Consider the following 22,335-nt stretch of genomic DNA (forward strand, 5'->3'; position numbering starts at 1 on the left):
TGATTATACAGGTGGCACTGGGAGTGATTATAGAGGGGGCACTGGGAGTGATTATACAGGGGGCACTGGGAGTGATTATACAGAGGGCACAGGGAGTGATTATACAGGGGGCACTGGGAGTGATTATACAGGGGGCACTGGGAGTGATTATACAGAGGGCAGACGGAGTGATTATACACGGGGCACTGGGAGTGATTATACAGGGGGGCACTGGGAGTGATTATAAAGGGGGCACTGGAAGTGATTATAAAGGGGGCACTGTGACTGATGATACAGGGGGCACTGGGAGTGATTATACAGGGGGCACTGGGAGTGATTATAAAGGGGGCACTGGAAGTAATTATACAGGGGGCACTGGGACTGATGATACAGGGGGCACTGGGAGTGATGATACAGGGGGCACTGGGAGTGGTTATACAGGGGGCACTGGAAGTGATTATACAGGGGGCACTGGGACTGATGATACAGGGGGCACTGGGAGTGATAATACAGGGGGCACTGGGAGTGATTATACAGGAGGCACTGGGAGTGATCATACAGGAGGCACTGGGAGTGATTATACAGGGGGCACTGGGAGTGCTTATACAGGGGGCACTGGGAGTGATTATACAGGGGGCACTGGGAGTGATTATACAGGGGGCACTGGGAGTGATTATACAGGGGGCACTGGGAGTGATTATGCAGGGGGCACTGGGAGTGATTATACAGGGGGCACTGGGAGTGATTATACAGGAGGCACTGGGAGTGATTATACAGGGGGCACTGGGAGTGATTATACAGGGGGCACTGTGAGTGATTATACAGGGGGCACTGGGGGTGATTATGCAGGGGGCACTGGGAGTGATTATACAGGGGGCACTGGCAGTGAAGATACAGGGGGCACTGGAAGTGATTATACAGGAGGAACTGGAAGTGATTATACAGGAAGAACTGGGAGTGATTATACAGGAGGCACTGGGAGTGATTATACATGGGGCACTGGGAGTGATTATACAGGAGGCACTGGGAGTGATTATACAGGGGGCACTGGGAGTGATTATACAGGGGGATCTGGGAGTGATTATACAGGGGGCACTAGGAGTGAGTATATAGGAGGCACTGGGAGTGATTATACAGGGGCACAGGGAGTGAGTATACAGCGGGTACTGGGAGTGATTATACAGGGGCACAGGGAGTGAGTATTCAGGGGGCACTGGAAGTGATTATACAGGGGGCACTGGGAGTGATTATACAGGGGGCACTGGGAGTGACTATACAGGGGGCACTGGGAGTGATGACACAGGGGCACAGGGAGTGAGTATACAGGGGGCAATTGGAGTGATTATACAGGGGGCACTGGGAGTGATTATACAGGGGGGACTGGGAGTGATTATACAGGGGCACAGGGAGTGAGTATACACGGGGCACTGGGAGTGATTATACAGAAGGCACTGGGAGTGATTATGCAGGGGGCACTGGGAGTGATTATACAGGTGGCACTGGGAGTGATTATACAGGAGGCACTGGGAGTGATTATACAGGGGGCACTGGGAGTGATTACACAGGGGCACTGGGAGTGATAATACAGGGGGCACAGGGACTGATTATACAGGGGGCACTGGGAGTGATTACACAGGGGCACTGGGAGTGATTATACGGGGGCACAGGAAGTGATTATACGGGGGCACAGGGAGTGATTATACAGGGGGCACTGGGAGTGAATACACAGGGGGCACTGGAAGTGATTATACAGGTGGCACTGGGAGTGATTATAGAGGGGGCACTGGGAGTGATTATACAGGGGGCACTGGGAGTGATTATACAGAGGGCACAGGGAGTGATTATACAGGGGGCACTGGGAGTGATTATACAGGGGGCACTGGGAGTGATTATACAGAGGGCAGACGGAGTGATTATACACGGGGCACTGGGAGTGATTATACAGGGGGGCACTGGGAGTGATTATAAAGGGGGCGCTGGAAGTGATTATAAAGGGGGCACTGTGACTGATGATACAGGGGGCACTGGGAGTGATTATACAGGGGGCACTGGGAGTGATTATAAAGGGGGCACTGGAAGTAATTATACAGGGGGCACTGGGACTGATGATACAGGGGGCACTGGGAGTGATGATACAGGGGGCACTGGGAGTGGTTATACAGGGGGCACTGGAAGTGATTATACAGGGGGCACTGGGACTGATGATACAGGGGGCACTGGGAGTGATAATACAGGGGGCACTGGGAGTGATTATACAGGAGGCACTGGGAGTGATCATACAGGAGGCACTGGGAGTGATTATACAGGGGCACTGGGACTGATGATACAGGGGGCACTGGGAGTGATTATACAGGAGGAACTGGGAGTGATTATACAGGAGGCAATGGGAGTGATTATACAGAGGGCACTGGGATTGATTGTACAGGGGGCACTGGGAGTGATTATACAGGGGGCACTGGTAGTGATTATACAGGGGGCACAGGGAGTGATTATACAGGGGGCACTGGGAGTGATTACACAGGGGCACTGGGAGTGTTTATACAGGGGACACAGGGAGTGATTATACGGGGGCACAGGGAGTGATTATACAGGGGGCACTGGGAGTGAATATACAGGGGGCCCTGGAAATTGATTATACAGGTGGCACTGGGAGTGATTATACAGGGGGCACTGGGAGTGATTATACAGGGGGCACTGGAGTGATTATACAGTGGGCACAGGGAGTGATTATACAGGGGGCACTGGGAGTGATTATACAGGGGGCACTGGGAGTGATTATACAGAGGGCAGACGGAGTGATTATACATGGGTAACTGGGAGTGATTATACAGGGGGGCACTGGGAGTGATTATAAAGGGGGCTCTGGAAGCGATTATACAGGGGGCACTGGGACTGATAATACAGAGGGCACTGGGAGTGATTATACAGGGGGCACTGGGAGTGATTATACAGGGGGCACTGGAAGTGATTATACAGGGGGCACTGGGACTGATGATACAGGGGGCACTGGGACTGATGATACAGGGGGCACTGGGAGTGATTATACAGGGGGCACTGGAAGTGTTTATACAGGGGGCACTGGGACTGATGATACAGGGGGCACTGGGAGTGATTATACAGGAGGCACTGGGAGTGATTATACAGGGCACTGGGACTGATGATACAGGGGGCACTGGGAGTGATTATACAGGAGGAACTGGGAGTGATTATACAGGAGGCACTGGGAGTGATTATGCAGGGGGCACTGGGATTGATTATACAGGGGACACTGGCAGTGATTATACAGGGGGCACTGGAAGTGATTATACAGGGGGCACTTGGACTGATGATACAGGGGGCACTGGGAGTGATTATACAGGGTGCACTGGGAGTGATTATACAGGGTGGCACTGGGAGTGATTATACAGGGGGCACTGGAAGTGATTATACAGGGGGGCACTGGGAGTGATTATACAGGGGGCACTGGAAGTGATTATACAGGGGGCACTGGGAGTGATTATACAGGGGGCACTGGGAGTGATTATACAGGGGGCACTGGAAGTGATTATACAGGAGGCACTGGGACTGATGATACAGGGGGCATTGCGAGTGATTATACAGGGGGCACTGGGAGTGATTATACAGGGGGCACTGGGAGTGATTATACAGGTGGCACTGGGAGTGATTATACAAGTGGCACTGGGACGGATGATACAGGGGGCACTGGAAGTGATTATACAGGAGGAACTGGGAGTGATTATACAGGAGGAACTGGGCGTGATTATACAATAGGCACTGGGAGTGATTATACAGGGGGCACATGGAGTGAGGAGACAGGGGGCACTGGGAGTGGTTATACAGGGGGCACTGGGAGTGATTATACAGGAGGCACTGGGAGTGATTATACAGGAGGCACTGGGTGTGATTATACAGGAGGCACAGGGAGTGATTATACAGGGGCACTGGGAGTGATTATACAGGGGGAGCTGGGAGTGATTATACAGGGGGGCACTGGGAGTGATTATAAAGGGGGCACTGGAAGTGATTATACAGGGGGCACTGGGAGTGATTATACAGGGGGCACTGGGAGTGATTATACAGGAGGCACAGGGAGTGATTATACAGGAGGCACTGGGAGTGATTATACAGGAGGCACTGGAAGTGATTATACAGGAGGCACTGGGAATGATTATACAGGAGGCACAGGGAGTGATTCTACAGGAGGCACAGGGAGTGATTATACAGGGGCACTGGGACTGATGATACAGGGGGCACTGAGAGTTATTATACAGGAGGAACTGGGAGTGATTATACAGGGGGCACTGGGCGTGATTATACAATAGGCACTGAGAGTGATTATACAGGGGGCACATGGAGTGAGGAGACAGGGGGCACTGGGAGTGGTTATACAGGGGGCACTGGGAGTGATTATTCAGGGGGCACTGGGAGTGATTATACAGGGGGCACTGGAAGTGATTATGCAGGGGGCACTGGGACTGATGATACAGGGGGCACTGGGAGTGATTATACAGGGGGCGCTGGAAGTGTTTATACAGGGGGCAATGGGACTGATGATACAGGGAGCACTGGGAGTGATTATACAGGAGGCAATGGGAGTGATTATACAGGGTACTGGGACTGATGATACAGGGGGCACTGAGAGTTATTATACAGGAGGAACTGGGAGTGATTATACAGGGGGCACTGGGAGTGATGACATAGGGGGCACTGGAAGTGATTATACAGGGGGCACTTGGACTGATGATACAGGGGGCACTGGGAGTGATTATACAGGGTGCACTGGGAGTGATTATACAGGGGGGCACTGGGAGTGATTATACAGGGGGCACTGGAAGTGATTATACAGGGGGGCACTGGGAGTGATTATACAGGGGGCACTGGAAGTGTTTATACAGGGGGCACTGGGAGTGATTATCCAGGGGGCACTGGGAGTGATTATACAGGGAGCACTGGAAGTGATTATACAGGAGGCACTGGGAATGATTATACAGGAGGCACAGGGAGTGATTATACAGGGGGCACTGGGAGTGATTATACAGGGGGCACTGGAAATGATTATGCAGGGGGCACTGGGACTGATGATACAGGGGGCACTGGGAGTGATTATACAGGTGGCGCTGGAAGTGTTTATACAGGGGGCACTGGGACTGATGATACAGGGGGCACTGGGAGTGATTATACAGGAGGCACTGGGAGTGATTATACAGGGCACTGGGACTGATGATACAGGGGGCACTGAGAGTTATTATACAGGAGGAACTGGGAGTGATTATACAGGGGGCACTGGGAGTGATTATACAGGGGGCACTGGAAGTGATTATACAGGGGGCACTTGGACTGATGATACAGGGGGCACTGGGAGTGATTATACAGGTTGCACTGGGAGTGATTATACAGGGGGCACTGGGAGTGATTATACAAGAGACACTGGGACTGATGATACAGGGGGCACTGGAAGTGATTATACAGGAGGAACTGGGAGTGATTATACAGGAGGAACTGGGAGTGATTATACAATAGGCACTGGGAGTGATTATACAGGGGGCACCTGGAGTGAGGAGACAGGGGGCACTGGGAGTGGTTATACAGGGGGCACTGGGAGTGATTATACAGGAGGCACTGGGAGTGATTATACAGGGGGCACTGGGAATGATTATACAGGAGGCACAGGGAGTGATTATACAGGGGCACTGAGAGTGATTATACAGGGGGAGCTGGGAGTGATTATACAGGGGGGCACTGGGAGTGATTATACAGGGGGCACTGGAAGTGATTATACAAGAGGCACAGGGAGTGATTATACAGGGGGGCACTGGGAGTGATTATACAGGGGGCACTGGAAGTGTTTATACAGGGGGCACTGGAAGTGATTATACAGGAGGCACTGGGAGTGATTATACAGGGGGCACTGGGAGTGATTATACAGGGGGCACTGGAAATGATTATGCAGGGGGCACTGGGACTGATGATACAGGGGGCACTGGGAGTGATTATACAGGTGGCGCTGGAAGTGTTTATACAGGGGGCACTGGGACTGATGATACAGGGGGCACTGGGAGTGATTATACAGGAGGCACTGGGAGTGATTATACATGGCACTGGGACTGATGATACAGGCGGCACTGAGAGTTATTATACAGGAGGAACTGGGAGTGATTATACAGGGGGCACTGGGAGTGATTATACAGGGGGCACTGGAAGTGATTATACAGGGGGCACTTGGACTGATGATACAGGGGGCACTGGGAGTGATTATACAGGTTGCACTGGGAGTGATTATACAGGGGGGCACTGGGAGTGATTATACAGGGGGCACTGGAAGTGATTATACAGGGGGGCACTGGGAGTGATTATACAGGGGGCACGAACTGGGAGTGATTATACAGGAGGAACTGGGAGTGATTATACAATAGGCACTGGGAGTGATTATACAGGGGGCACATGGAGTGAGGAGACAGGGGGCACTGGGAGTGGTTATACAGGGGGCACTGGGAGTGATTATACAGGAGGCACTGGGAGTGATTATACAGGGGGCACTGGGAGTGATTATACAGGAGGCACAGGGAGTGATTATACAGGGGCACTGGGAGTGATTATACAGGGGGAGCTGGGAGTGATTATACAGGGGGGCACTGGGAGTGATTATACAGGGGGCACTGGAAGTGATTATACACGGGGCACTGGGAGTGATTATACAGGGGGCACTGGGAGTGATTATACAGGGGGCACTGGGAGTGATTATAAAGGGGGCACTGGAAGTGATTATACAGGGGGCACTGGGACTGATGATACAGGGGGCACTGGGAGTGATGATACAGGGGGCACTGGGAGTGGTTATACAGGGGGCACTGGAAGTGATTATACAGGAGGCACTGGGAGTGATCATACAGGAGGCACTGGGAGTGATTATACAGGGGCACTGGGACTGATGATACAGGGAGCACTGGGAGTGATTATACAGGAGGAACTGGGAGTAATTATACAGGAGGCACTGGGAGTGATTATACAGGGGGCACTGGGATTGATTATACAGGGGGCACTGGGAGTGATTATACAGGGGGCACTGGTAGTGATTATACAGGGGGCACAGGGAGTGATTATACAGGGGGCACTGGGAGTGATTACACAGGGGCACTGGGAGTGTTTATACAGGGGACACAGGGAGTGATTATACGGGGACACAGGGAGTGATTATACAGGGGGCACTGGGAGTGAATATACAGGGGGCACTGGAAATTGATTATACAGGTGGCACTGGGAGTGATAATACAGGGGGCACTGGGAGTGATTATACAGGGGGCACTGGAGTGATTATACAGTGGGCACAGGGAGTGATTATACAGGGGGCACTGGGAGTGATTATACAGGGGGCACTGGGAGTGATTATACAGAGGGCAGACGGAGTGATTATACACGGGGCACTGGGAGTGATTATACAGGGGGGCACTGGGAGTGATTATAATGGGGGCTCTGGAAGCGATTATACAAGGGGCACTGGGACTGATAATACAGGGGGCACTGGGAGTGATTATACAGGGGGCACTGGGAGTGATTATACAGGGGGCACTGGAAGTGATTATACAGGAGGCACTGGGAGTGATTATACAGGGGGCGCTGGAAGTGTTTATACAGGGGGCACTGGGACTGATGATACAGAGGGCACTGGGAGTGATTATACAGGGGGCACTGGGAGTGATTATACAGGAGGCACTGGGAGTGATTATACAGGGCAATGGGACTGATGATACAGGGGGCCCTGGGAGTGATTATACAGGAGGAACTGGGAGTGATTATACAGGAGGCACTGGGAGTGATTATACAGGGGGCACTGGGATTGATTATACAGGGGGCACTGGGAGTGATTATACAGGGGGCACTGGAAGTGATTATACAGGGGGCACTTGGACTGATGATACAGGGGGCACTGGGAGTGATTATACAGGGTGCACTGGGAGTGATTATACAGGGGGGCACTGGGAGTGATTATACAGGGGGCACTGGAAGTGATTATACAGGGGGGCACTGGGAGTGATTATACAGGGGGCACTGGAAGTGATTATACAGGGGGCACTGGGAGTGATTATACAGGGGGCACTGGGAGTGATTATACAGGGGGCACTGGAAGTGATTATACAGGAGGCACTGGGAGTGATTATACAGGGGGCACTGGGATTGATTATACAGGGGGCACTGGGAGTGATTATACAGAGGGCAGACGGAGTGATTATACACGGGGCACTGGGAGTGATTATACAGGGGGGCACTGGGAGTGATTATAATGGGGGCTCTGGAAGCGATTATACAAGGGGCACTGGGACTGATAATACAGGGGGCACTGGGAGTGATTATACAGGGGGCACTGGGAGTGATTATACAGGGGGCACTGGAAGTGATTATACAGGGGGCACTGGGACTGATGGTACAGGGGGCACTGGGAGTGATTATACAGGGGGCGCTGGAAGTGTTTATACAGGGGGCACTGGGACTGATGATACAGGGGGCACTGGGAGTGATTATACAGGGGGCACTGGGAGTGATTATACAGGAGGCACTGGGAGTGATTATACAGGGCACTGGGACTGATGATACAGGGGGCCCTGGGAGTGATTATACAGGAGGAACTGGGAGTGATTATACAGGAGGCACTGGGAGTGATTATACAGGGGGCACTGGGATTGATTATACAGGGGGCACTGGGAGTGATTATACAGGGGGCACTGGAAGTGATTATACAGGGGGCACTTGGACTGATGATACAGGGGGCACTGGGAGTGATTATACAGGGTGCACTGGGAGTGATTATACAGGGGGGCACTGGGAGTGATTATACAGGGGGCACTGGAAGTGATTATACAGGGGGGCACTGGGAGTGATTATACAGGGGGCACTGGAAGTGATTATACAGGGGGCACTGGGAGTGATTATACAGGGGGCACTGGGAGTGATTATACAGGGGGCACTGGTAGTGATTATACAGGGGGCACAGGGAGTGATTATACAGGGGGCACTGGGAGTGATTACACAGGGGCACTGGGAGTGTTTATACAGGGGACACAGGGAGTGATTATACGGGGACACAGGGAGTGATTATACAGGGGGCACTGGGAGTGAATATACAGGGGGCACTGGAAATTGATTATACAGGTGGCACTGGGAGTGATAATACAGGGGGCACTGGGAGTGATTATACAGGGGGCACTGGAGTGATTATACAGTGGGCACAGGGAGTGATTATACAGGGGGCACTGGGAGTGATTATACAGGGGGCACTGGGAGTGATTATACAGAGGGCAGACGGAGTGATTATACACGGGGCACTGGGAGTGATTATACAGGGGGGCACTGGGAGTGATTATAATGGGGGCTCTGGAAGCGATTATACAAGGGGCACTGGGACTGATAATACAGGGGGCACTGGGAGTGATTATACAGGGGGCACTGGGAGTGATTATACAGGGGGCACTGGAAGTGATTATACAGGAGGCACTGGGAGTGATTATACAGGGGGCGCTGGAAGTGTTTATACAGGGGGCACTGGGACTGATGATACAGGGGGCACTGGGAGTGATTATACAGGGGGCACTGGGAGTGATTATACATGAGGCACTGGGAGTGATTATACAGGGCAATGGGACTGATGATACAGGGGGCCCTGGGAGTGATTATACAGGAGGAACTGGGAGTGATTATACAGGAGGCACTGGGAGTGATTATACAGGGGGCACTGGGATTGATTATACAGGGGGCACTGGGAGTGATTATACAGGGGGCACTGGAAGTGATTATCCAGGGGGCACTTGGACTGATGATACAGGGGGCACTGGGAGTGATTATACAGGGTGCACTGGGAGTGATTATACAGGGGGGCACTGGGAGTGATTATACAGGGGGCACTGGAAGTGATTATACAGGGGGGCACTGGGAGTGATTATACAGGGGGCACTGGAAGTGATTATACAGGGGGCACTGGGAGTGATTATACAGGGGGCACTGGGAGTGATTATACAGGGGGCACTGGAAGTGATTATACAGGGGGCACTGGGAGTGATTATACAGGGGGCACTGGGAGTGATTATACAGGGGGCACTGGGAGTGATTATACAGAGGGCAGACGGAGTGATTATACACGGGGCACTGGGAGTGATTATACAGGGGGGCACTGGGAGTGATTATAATGGGGGCTCTGGAAGCGATTATACAAGGGGCACTGGGACTGATAATACAGGGGGCACTGGGAGTGATTATACAGGGGGCACTGGGAGTGATTATACAGGGGGCACTGGAAGTGATTATACAGGGGGCACTGGGACTGATGGTACAGGGGGCACTGGGAGTGATTATACAGGGGGCGCTGGAAGTGTTTATACAGGGGGCACTGGGACTGATGATACAGGGGGCACTGGGAGTGATTATACAGGGGGCACTGGGAGTGATTATACAGGAGGCACTGGGAGTGATTATACAGGGCACTGGGACTGATGATACAGGGGGCCCTGGGAGTGATTATACAGGAGGAACTGGGAGTGATTATACAGGAGGCACTGGGAGTGATTATACAGGGGGCACTGGGATTGATTATACAGGGGGCACTGGGAGTGATTATACAGGGGGCACTGGAAGTGATTATACAGGGGGCACTTGGACTGATGATACAGGGGGCACTGGGAGTGATTATACAGGGTGCACTGGGAGTGATTATACAGGGGGGCACTGGGAGTGATTATACAGGGGGCACTGGAAGTGATTATACAGGGGGGCACTGGGAGTGATTATACAGGGGGCACTGGAAGTGATTATACAGGGGGCACTGGGAGTGATTATACAGGGGGCACTGGGAGTGATTATACAGGGGGCACTGGAAGTGATTATACAGGAGGCACTGGGAGTGATTATACAGGGGCACTGGGAGTGATTATACAGGGGTACAGGGAGTGATTATACAGCGGCACTGGGAGTGATTGTACAGAGGGCACTGGGAGTGATTATACAGGGGGTACTGGGAGTGATTATACAAGGGGCACTGTGAGTGATTATACAGGAGGCACTGGGAGTGATTATACAGGGGCACTGAGAGTGATTATACGGGGGCACAGGGAGTGAGTATACAGGGCGCACTGGGAGTGATTATACAGGAGGCACTGGGAGTGATTATACAGAGGGCACTGGGAGTGACTATACAGTGGAGGTGGGAGTGATTATACAGTTTGCAATGATTATCCAGTGGACATTTACTTACCGCTTGCCCCTCTAATCCTGGAGGTCCTTCAATTAACATTCCCTGAAACAATGAGAATGCAATCATTAGCTTCAGCAATTACCTCTTCCTCTGGCTTTCAGAGAAATATCTGTTCATCCAAGCTGTTATTACTCTCTTTCTGACTCTCTGTCTCTCTTTTGGTCTCTCTTTCTGTCTCTTACTCTCTATCATTGTGTCTCATTTTGACTTTGTCTGCCTCTCTCGCTCTCTTTGACTCTCTTTCCTGCACCTCTCTCTGTCTCTGTTTCCAGTACATCTCCCTCACTTCCTGTCTCTCTCTTCCTCCTTCCCTTGTTCTTCATGCCTCTCTCTCTTGAAGGAAGAGTCAATGTGAAGAGTCTGTCTTTGGTTTGGCTGGACTTTGGTGTTCAGACGAATTCTGCCATCATCTTTGACTCAGGAACAATGATCTCCTCACTTTCACTGCCTCTAATATCAGGGAGTTCTCGGTACTGAGGATGAGCACTCCCGCCCCGAGGGATGGTCCCCTGTGGTTCTGGAAGCCTTCTCATCAACGGCCTGAGTTTCATGTACTGAGTGTCAGTGGCTATCTGGCTAATAGCAACACGGGTGGCACTGTGCTTAGCACTGCTGCCTGACAGCACCAGGGACACAGGCAACATGGTGGCACTGTGCTTAGCACTGCTGCCTCACAGCGCCAGGGACCCGGGTTCAATTCCAGCCTCGGGTGACTGTGGGGCGTTTGAATGTTCTCCCCGTGTCTGCGTGGGTTTCCTCCGGGTGCTCCGGTTTCCTCCCACAGTCCAAAGATGGGCAGGTTAGGTGGATTGGCCACACAAATATTGTCCTTTCATAAGAACATAAGAACTAGGAGCAGGAGTCGGCCATCTGGCCCCTCGAGCCTGCTCCACCATTCAATGAGATCATGGCTGAACTTTTGTGGACTCAGCTCCACTTTCCGGCCCGAACACCATAACCCTTAATCCCTTTATTCTTAAAAAAACTATCTATCTTTATCTTAAAAACATTTAATGAAGGAGCCTCTACCGCTTCACTGGGCAAGGAATTCCATAGATTCACAACCCTTTGGGTGAAGAAGTTCCTCCTAAACTCAGTCCTAAATCTACTTCCCCTTATTTTGAGGCGATGCCCCCTAGTTCTGCTTTCACCCGCCAGTGGAAACAACCTGCCCGCATCTATCCTATCTATTCCCTTCATAATTTCATATGTTTCTATAAGACCCCCCCACGCATCCTTCTAAATTCCAACGAGTGCAGTCCCAGTCTACTCAACCTCTCCTCGTAATCCAACCCCTTCAGCTCTGGGATTAACCTAGTGAATCTCCTCTGCACACCCTCCAGCGTCAGTACGTCCTTTCTCAGGTAAGGAGACCAAAACTGAACACAATACTCCAGGTGTGGCCTCATTAATACCTTATACAATTGCAGCATAACCTCACTAGTCTTAAACTCCATCCCTCTAGCAATGAAGGACAAAATTCCATTCGCCTTCTTAATCACCTGTTGCACCTGCAAACCAACTTTTTGCGACTCATGCACTAGCACACCCAGGTCCCTCTGCACAGCAGCATGTTTTAACATCTTACCGTTTAAATAATAATCCATTCTGCTGTTATTCCTCCCAAAATGGATAGCCTCACACTTGTCAACATTGAACTCCATCTGCCAGACCCGAGCCCATTCACCTAACCTATCCAAATCCTTCTGCAGACTTCCGGCATCATCTGCACTTTTGTGTCTAAAGATGTGAAGGTTAGGTGGGGTTACGGGGATAGGTGAGGGAGTGGGCCTGGGTAGGGTGCTCTTTCAGAGTGTCAGTGCAGACCCGATGGGCCGATTGGCTTCATTCTGCACTGTAGTGATTTTATGAATCTGTAAGGGAGACAGCACACCAGTGGGATCACTCCCTCAGGAAGATGGACAGTCCCAACTTGGGCTGAGATGGAGACTGAGATACTCTCGCCCTCTATGGAACCTCGCTCGCCGCCCCCGCACCCCACCCCCGACTCCCATTTCCTGCCTTTGTCGAATTTATGATAAAAAAGTGAACGTGAGGCTTTCACACTTACAGGTTCCACCACTGCTCGCTCTCCTTTCTGACCTTTCTCCCCCGAGACACCAAGAGAATTCGTATTGACCTGCAATTAAAAAAGCATCCAGTGAATTATCTGCTTCAAACCTGGGAATGCCACAGACACTTTCCCATACACAACCTAAACACACACCCTAAACACACAACCTAAACACACACCCTAAACACACACCCTAAACATACACCCTAAACACACACCCTAAACACACACCCTAAACACACATCCTAAACACACACCCTAAACACACACCCTAAACACACACCCTAAACACACACCCAAAACACACACCCTAAACACACATCCTAAACACACACCCTAAACACACACCCTAAACAAACACCCTAAACACACACCTTAAACACACACCTTAAACACACACTCTAAACACACACCCTAAACACACACCCTAAACACAGACCCTAAACACACACCCAAAACACACACCCAAAACACACACCCTAAACACACAACCTAAACACACACCCTAAACACGCACCCTAAACACGCACCCTAAACACAACCTAAACACACACCCTAAACACACACCCAAAACACACAACCTAAACACACACCCTAAACACACACCCTAAACATACACCCTAAACACACACCCTAAACACACACCCTAAACACAGACCCTAAACACACACCCTAAACACACACCCTAAACACACACCCTAAACATACACCCTAAACACACACCCTAAACACAGACCGTAAACACACACCCTAAACACACACCCTAAACACACACCCAAAACACACAACCTAAACACACATCCTAAACACACACCCTAACACACACCCTAAACACACACCCTAAACACACACCCTAAACACCCACACAAAAGACGCACCCTGAACACACACCCAAAACACACCCGAAACGCACACCCTAAACACACCCTAAACACACAACCTAAACACACACCCTAAACATACACCCTAAACACACACCCTAAACACAGACCCTAAACACACACCCTAAACACACACCCTAAACACACACCCAAAACACACACCCAAAACACACACCCAAAACACACAACCTAAACACACATCCTAAACACGCACCCTAAACACGCACCCTAAACACACACCCTAAACACACACCCTAAACACCAACACAAAAGACGCACCCTGAACACACACCCAAAACACACCCGAAACACACACCCTAAACACACACCCTAAACACACCCTAAACATACAGCCTAAACACACACCCTAAACACACACCCTAATCACACACCCCAAACACACACCCTAAACATATATGTACCCTAAACACACAGCCACATGCCCACCCTAAACACACGCCGACACTAAACACACACCCTAAACACACCCTAAACACGCACCCTAAACACGCACCCCAAACACGCACCCCAAACACACACCCTAAAAACACACCCTGAACACACACCCTAAACACACACCCTAAACACACAGCCTAAACACACCCTGAAAACACACCCTAGACACACACCGTAAACACCCACCCTAAACACCCACCCTAAATACCCACCCTAAACATACACCGTAAACACACACCCACCCTAAACACATGCCAACACTAAACACACTGCCTAACCACACAGCCTAAACACACAGCCTAAACACACACCCTAAACACACCCTAAACACACACCCTAAACACACAACCTAAACACACACCCTAAACACACACCCTAAACATACACCCTAAACACACACCCTAAACACACACCCTAAACACACACCCTAAACACACACCCTAAACACACACCCAAAACACACACCCAAAACACACACCCAAAACACACACCCAAAACACACAACCTAAACACACATCCTAAACACACACCCTAAACACGCACCCTAAACACACACCCTAAACACACACCCTAAACACCCACACAAAAGACGCACCCTGAACACACACCCAAAACACACACCCTAAACATACAGCCTAAACACACACCCTAAACACACACCCTAATCACACACCCCAAACACACACCCTAAACATATATGTACCCTAAACACACAGCCACATGCCCACCCTAAACACACGCCGACACTAAACACACACCCTAAACACACCCTAAACACGCACCCTAAACACGCACCCCAAACACGCACCCCAAACACACACCCTAAAAACACACCCTGAACACACACCCTAAACACACACCCTAAACACACAGCCTAAACACACCCTAAACACACAGCCTAAACACACACCCTAAACACACCCTAATCATATACACACCCTAAACACACACCCACATGCCCACCCTAAACACACACACACCCTAAACACACACCCTAAACACAAATCCTAAGCACACACCCAAAACACATCCTAAACACACACACCCTAAACACACACACCCTAATCACACACCCTAAACACACACCCAAAACACATGTAAACACTCACAAACCCTAAAATCTCACCCTAGACACACCTCTGAAACACACCCTAAACTCACACCCTAAACACACACTCTAAACACACACCCAAAACACATCCTAAACACACACACACCCTAAACACACACACACCCTAATCACACACCCTAAACACACACCCAAAACACATCCTAAACACACACCCTTTCTAAACACACACACACCCTAAACACACACCCTAAACACGTACACTAAACAAACACCCTAAATACACACCCAAAACACATCCTAAACACACACCCACCCTAATCACACACACACAAACACCCTAAACACACTCCTACACACCCACACACACACACCCACACACACACATACACAAACACTCATCCATACAACCACACACCCACACACACACCCATCAAAGCTCACACACACACAGAGTGACAAGTACAAAACAATCACACCGCACAGGGGAAAGCCATGAGGCTCATCTTGTTCTGCTGCCTCTTTGACAGAGCAATCCGATTACCTCCACACCCTGCTCCCTCCCCACACCCTGCTCCCTCCCCACACCCTGCTCCCTCCCCACACACTGCTCCCTCCCCACACCCTGCTCCCTCCCCACACCCTGCTCCCTCCCCACACCCTGCTCCATCCCCACACCCTGCTCCATCCCCACTCCCTGCTCCCTCCCCACACCCTGCTCCCTCCCCACACCCTGCTCCCTCCCCACACCCTGCTCCCTCCCCACACCCTGCTCCCTCCCCACACTCTGCTCCCTCCCCACAGCCCTTTCCTTTTTAACCCCTCTCTACTGCACCGGACTCCTCTCACCACCTTCCATTGTCATCTCTCTGATTGCAGCCAGAGAATCACTGGCACTGGAATCTCTTCCTGTTCCCCCACCGTTACCTCTGGTATTCGTCAAGGATCTCCCTTTGCCGTCTCCCTCTGTCCAATCTGCATGCTGCCCCTCAGTGACATCATCCTAAAACACAGGGTGAGTTTTCACACGGACACTGACAATACCCAGCTCCACCTCATCACCACCTCGCTCAACGCCACCACTGTTACTAACTTACCAGGTTGCTGATCAGACAACCAGTGGTCAATGAGCAGATATTTACTCAAATTAAATATTGGGAATACTGAAGCCATTGTTTTCTGTCCCTAACTAACACTTCACTCCATGTCGCTGTTAACTGCAGAAAGAGACGGACCTCATATTCGTGTCATTGCCAAGACTATCAATATGCACCCCGTAAGGTCACCCCCATCACCCCCTGTACCCGCTCATCACCCCCTGTACCTGCTCATCACCCCCTGTACCCGATCATCACCCCCTGTACCCACTCATCACCCCCTGTACCCACTCATCACCCCCTGTACCCGCTCATCACCCCCTGTACCCGATCATCGCCCCCTGTACCCACTCATCACCCCCTGTGCCCGCTCATCACCCCCTGTACCCGCTCATCACCCCCTGTACCCACTCATCGCCCCCTGTACCCTCTCATCACCCCCTGCATCCGCTCATCGCCCCATCGCCCCCTGTACCCACTCATCGCACTCTGTACCTGCTCATCACCCCCTGTACCTGCTCATCACCCCCTGTACCCACTCATCACACCCTGTACCCGCTCATCACACCCTGTACCTGCTCATCGCCCCCTCTACCCGCTCATCAACCCCTGTACCCGCTCATCGCCCCCTGTACCCGCTCATCGCCCCCTGTAACCGCTCATCGCCCCCTGTACCCACTCATCGCCCCCTGTACCCGCTCATCGCCCCCTGTACCCGCTCATCGCCCCCTGTACCCGCTCATCGCCCCCTGTACCTGCTTATCACCCCCTGTACCCGCTCATCACCCCCTGTACCCGCTCATCACCCCCTGTACCCGCTCATCGCCCCCTGTAACCGCTCATCGCCCCCTGTACCCGCTCATCACCCCCTGTACCCGCTCATCAACCCCTGTAACCGCTCATCGCCCCCTGTACCCACTCATCACCCCCTGTACCCGCTCATCGCCCCCTGTACCCGCTCATCGCCCCCTGTACCTGCTTATCGCCCCCTGTACCCGCTCATCACCCCCTGTACCCGCTCATCACCCCCTGTACCCGCTCATCGCCCCCTGTAACCGCTCATCGCCCCCTGTACCCGCTCATCGCCCCCTGTACCAGCTCATCGCCCCCTGTACCCGCTCATCGCCCCTGTACCCGCTCATCGCCCACTGTACCCGCACATCGCCCCATCACCCCCTGTAACCGCTCATCGCACCCTGTACCCGCTCATCACCCCCTGTACTCGCTCATCACCCCCTGTACCCGCTGATCGCCCCCATCGCCCCCTGTACCCGCTCATCACCCCCTGTAACCGCTCATTGCCCCCTGTACCCACTCATCGCCCCCATCACCCCCTGTACCCGCTCATCGCCCCCATCACCCTCTGTACCCGATCATCGCCCCCTGTACCCGATCATCGCCCCCTGTACCCGCCCATCGCCCCATGTACCCACTCATCGCCCCCTGTACCCGCTCATCGCCCCCTGTACCCGCCCATCGCCCCCTGTACCGTTCATCGCCCCCTGTACCCGCTCATCGCCCCCTCTACACGCTCATCGCCCCCTGTACCCGCTCATCGCCTCCTGTACCCGCCCATCACCCCTGTACCCGCTCATCGCCCCCTGTACCCGCTCATCACCCCCTGTGCCCGCTCATCGCCCCCTGTACCCACTCATCACCACCTGTACCCGCTCATCACCCCTGTACCCGCTCATCGTCCCCTGTACCCGCTCATCGCCCCCTGTACCCGCTCATCGCCGCCTGTACCCGTTCATCGCCGCCTGTACCCGTTCATCGCCCCCTGTACCCGCTCATCACCCCTGTACCCGCTCATCGCCCCCTGTACCCGCTCATCGCCCCCTGTTCCCGTTCATCGCCCGCTGTACCCGTTCATCACCCCCTGTACCCACTCATCGCCCCCTGTACCCACTCACTACTTACATCACCCCCTGAACCAGGTCATTGCCCCCTGTACCCGCTCATCGCCCCTTGTACCCACTCATTGCCCCCTGTACCCGCTCATCGCCCCCTGTACCCACTCATCACCCCCTGTACCCGCTCATCACCCCCTGTACCCACTCATCACCCCGTACCCGCTCATCGCCCCCTGTACCAGCTCACCGCCCCCTGTACCCGCTCATCGCCCCCTGTACCCGCCCATCACCTCCTGTACCCACTCATCGCCCCCTGTAACCACTCATCGCCCCCATCGCCCCCTGTACCCGCTCATCAGCCCCTGTACCCGCTCATTACCCCCGTACCCGCTCATCGCCCCCTATACCCGCTCATCGCCCCCTGTAACCGCTCATCGCCCCCTGTAACCGCTCATCGCCCCCTGTACCCGCTCATCACCCCCTGTACACGCTCATCGCCCACTGTACCCGCTCATTGCTCCCTGTAACCGCTCATCGCCCCCTGTACCCACTCATCGCCCCCTGTACCCGCTCATTGCCCCTGTACCCGCTCATCGCCCCTGTACCCGCTCATCACCCACTGTACCCGCTCATCGCCCCATCACCCCCTATACCCGCTCATCATCCCCTGTAACCGCTAATCGCCCCCTTTACCCACTCATCGCCCCCATCACCCCGTGTACCCGCTCATCACCCCCATCACCCCCTGTAACCGCTCATCACCCCCTGTACCCGCTCATCACCCACTGTATCCGATCATCGCCCCCTGTACCCGATCATCGCCCCCTGTACCCAATCATCGCCCCCTGTACCCACTCATCACCCCCTGTACCCGCTCATCACCCCCTTTACCCTCTCATCACCCCCTGTACCCGCTCATCACCCCTGTACCCACTCATCACCCCCTGTACCCGCTCATCACCCCCTGTACCCGCTCATCACCCCCTGTACCCGCTCATCGCCCCCTGTACCCACTCATCACCCCATCACTCCCTGTACCCGCTCATCGCCCCTATCACCCCCTGTACCCGCTAATCACCCCCATCACACCCTGTAACCGCTCATCACCCCCTGTACCCACTCATCGCCCCCTGTACCCGCTCATCGCCCCCTGTACCCGCTCATCGCCCGCTGTACCCGCTCATCGCCCCCTGTACCCGCTCATCGCCCCCATCGCCCCCTGTACCCGCTCATCGCACCCTGTACCCACTCATCGCCCTATCACCCCCTGTACCCGCTCATCATCCCCTGTACCCACTCATCGCCCCCATCGCCCCCTGTACCCACTCATCACCCCCTGTACCCGCCCATCACCCCATGCCCGCTCATCATCCCCATCACCCCCTGTACCCGCTAATCACCCCATCACACCCTGTACCCGCTCATCACCCCGTGTACCCACTCATCACCCCCTGTACCCGCTCATCGCCCCCTGTACCCGCTCATCGCCCCCTGTACCCGCTCATCGCCCCCTGTACCGCTCATCGCCCACATCGCCCCCTGTAACCGCTCATCGCACCCTGTACCCACTCATCGCCCTATCACCCCCTGTACCCGCTCATCATCCCCTGTACCCACTCATCGCCCCCATCGCCCCATGTACCCACTCATCACCCCCTGTACCCGCCCATCACCCCCTGTGCCCGCTCATCACTCCCTGTACCCGCTCATCACCCCCTGTACCCACTCATCACCCCCATCGCCCCCTGTACCCACACATCACCCCCTGTACCCGCCCATCACGCCCTGTACCCGCTCATCACCCCATCGCCCCCTGTACTCGCTCATCGCCCCCTGTACCCGCTCATCGCCCCCTGTACCTGCTCATCGCCCCCTGTAACCGCTCATCGCCCCCTGTACGCGCTCATCACCCCTGTACCCGCTCATCGCCCCCTGTACCCGCTCATCGCCCCCTGTAACCGCTCATCGCCCCCTGTACCCGCTCGCCCCCTGTACCCGCACATCGCCCCCTGTACCCGCTCATCGCCCCTGTACCCGCTCATCTCCCACTGTACCCGCTCATCGCCCCATCAGCCCCTGTAACCGCTCATCACCCCCTGTACACGCTCATCACCCCCTATACCCGCTCATCGCCCCATCACCCCCTGTACCCGCTCATCATCCCCTGTAACTGCTCATCGCCCCCTGTACCCACTCATCACCCCCATCACCCCCTGTCACCGCTCATCACCCCCTGTACCCGCTCATCACCCCCTGTACCGATCATCGCCCCCTGTACCCGATCATCACCCGCTGTACCCGATCATCGCCCCCTGTACCCACTCATCACCCCCTGTACCCGCTCATCACCCCCTATACCCGCTCATCACCCCCTGTACCCGCTCATCACCCTTGTACCCACTCATCACCCCCTGTACCCGCTCATCGCCCCCTGTACCCGCTCATCGCCCCCTGTACCCGCTCATCGCCCCCATCGCCCCCTGTACCCGCTCATCACCGCATCACCGCCTGTACCCGCTAATCACCCCATCACACCCTGTACCCGCTCATCACCCCCTGTACCCACTCATCGCCCCCTGTACCCGCTCATCGCCCCCTGTACCCGCTCATCGCCCCCATCACCCCCTGTACCCGCTCATCGCCCCATCACCCCCTGTACCCGCTCATCATCCCCTGTACCCGCCCATCACCCCCTGTGCCCGCTCATCACTCCCTGTACCCGCTCATCACCCCATCACCCCCTGTACCCACTCATCGCCCCATCACCCCCTGTACCCGCTCATCATCCCCTGTACCCTCCCATCACCCCCATCGCCCCCTGTACCCACTCATCATCCCCTGTACCCGCTCATCACCCCATCGCCCCCTGACCCGCTCATCGCCCCCTGTACCCGCTCATTGCACCCTGTACCCACTCATCGCCCCCATCGCCCCCTGTACCCACTCATCAACCCCTGTACCCGCCCATCACCCCCTGTACCCGCTCCTCACCCCCTGTACCCGCTCATCACCCCATCGCCCCCTGTACTCGCTCATCGCCCCCTGTACCCGCTCATCGCCCCCTGTACCCGCTCATCGCACCCTGTACCCGCTCATCGCCCCCTGTACCCGCTCATCGCCCCCTGTACCCGCCCATCGCCACATGTACCCACTCATCACCCCCTGTACCCGCTCATCGCCCCATCACCCCCTGTACCCGCTCATCATCCCCTGTAACTGCTCATCGCCCCCTGTACCCACTCATCGTCCCCATCACCCCCTGTAACCGCTCATCACCCCCTGTACCCGCTCATCACCCCCTGTACCGATCATCGCCCCCTGTACGCGATCATCACCCGCTGTACCCGACCATCGCCCCCTGTACCCACTCATCACCCCCTGTACCCGCTCATCACCCCTATACCCGCTCATCACCCCCTGTACCCGCTCATCACCCTTGTACCAACTCATCACCCCCTGTACCCGCTCATCGCCCCCTGTACCCGCTCATCGCTCTCTGTACCCGCTCATCGCCCCATCGCCCCCTGTACCCGCTCATCACCCCATCACCCCCTGTACCCGCTAATCACCCCATCACACCCTGTACCCGCTCATCACCCCCTGTACCCACTCATCGCCCCCTGTACCCGCTCATCGCCCCCTGTACCCGCTCATCGCCCCCTGTACCCGCTCATCGCCCCCTGTACCCGC

At 54.2% G+C, this 22,335-nt stretch overlaps 1 protein-coding gene across 1 annotated transcript in view; it reads right to left on the reverse strand.

Annotated features, from left to right (window-relative positions):
* Window positions 1-22,335, reverse strand: part of col11a1a (collagen, type XI, alpha 1a) — a 1,142,395-nt gene that overhangs the window by 906,473 nt on the left and 213,587 nt on the right. Inside the window, 2 exon segments of the mRNA XM_072510277.1 lie at window positions 11,216-11,257; window positions 13,287-13,355. Coding sequence (XP_072366378.1) covers window positions 11,216-11,257; window positions 13,287-13,355 — 111 coding nt within the window.

The sequence above is a fragment of the Scyliorhinus torazame genome, chromosome 7 (assembly GCF_047496885.1).
Source record: "Scyliorhinus torazame isolate Kashiwa2021f chromosome 7, sScyTor2.1, whole genome shotgun sequence".
Taxonomy (NCBI): domain Eukaryota; kingdom Metazoa; phylum Chordata; class Chondrichthyes; order Carcharhiniformes; family Scyliorhinidae; genus Scyliorhinus; species Scyliorhinus torazame.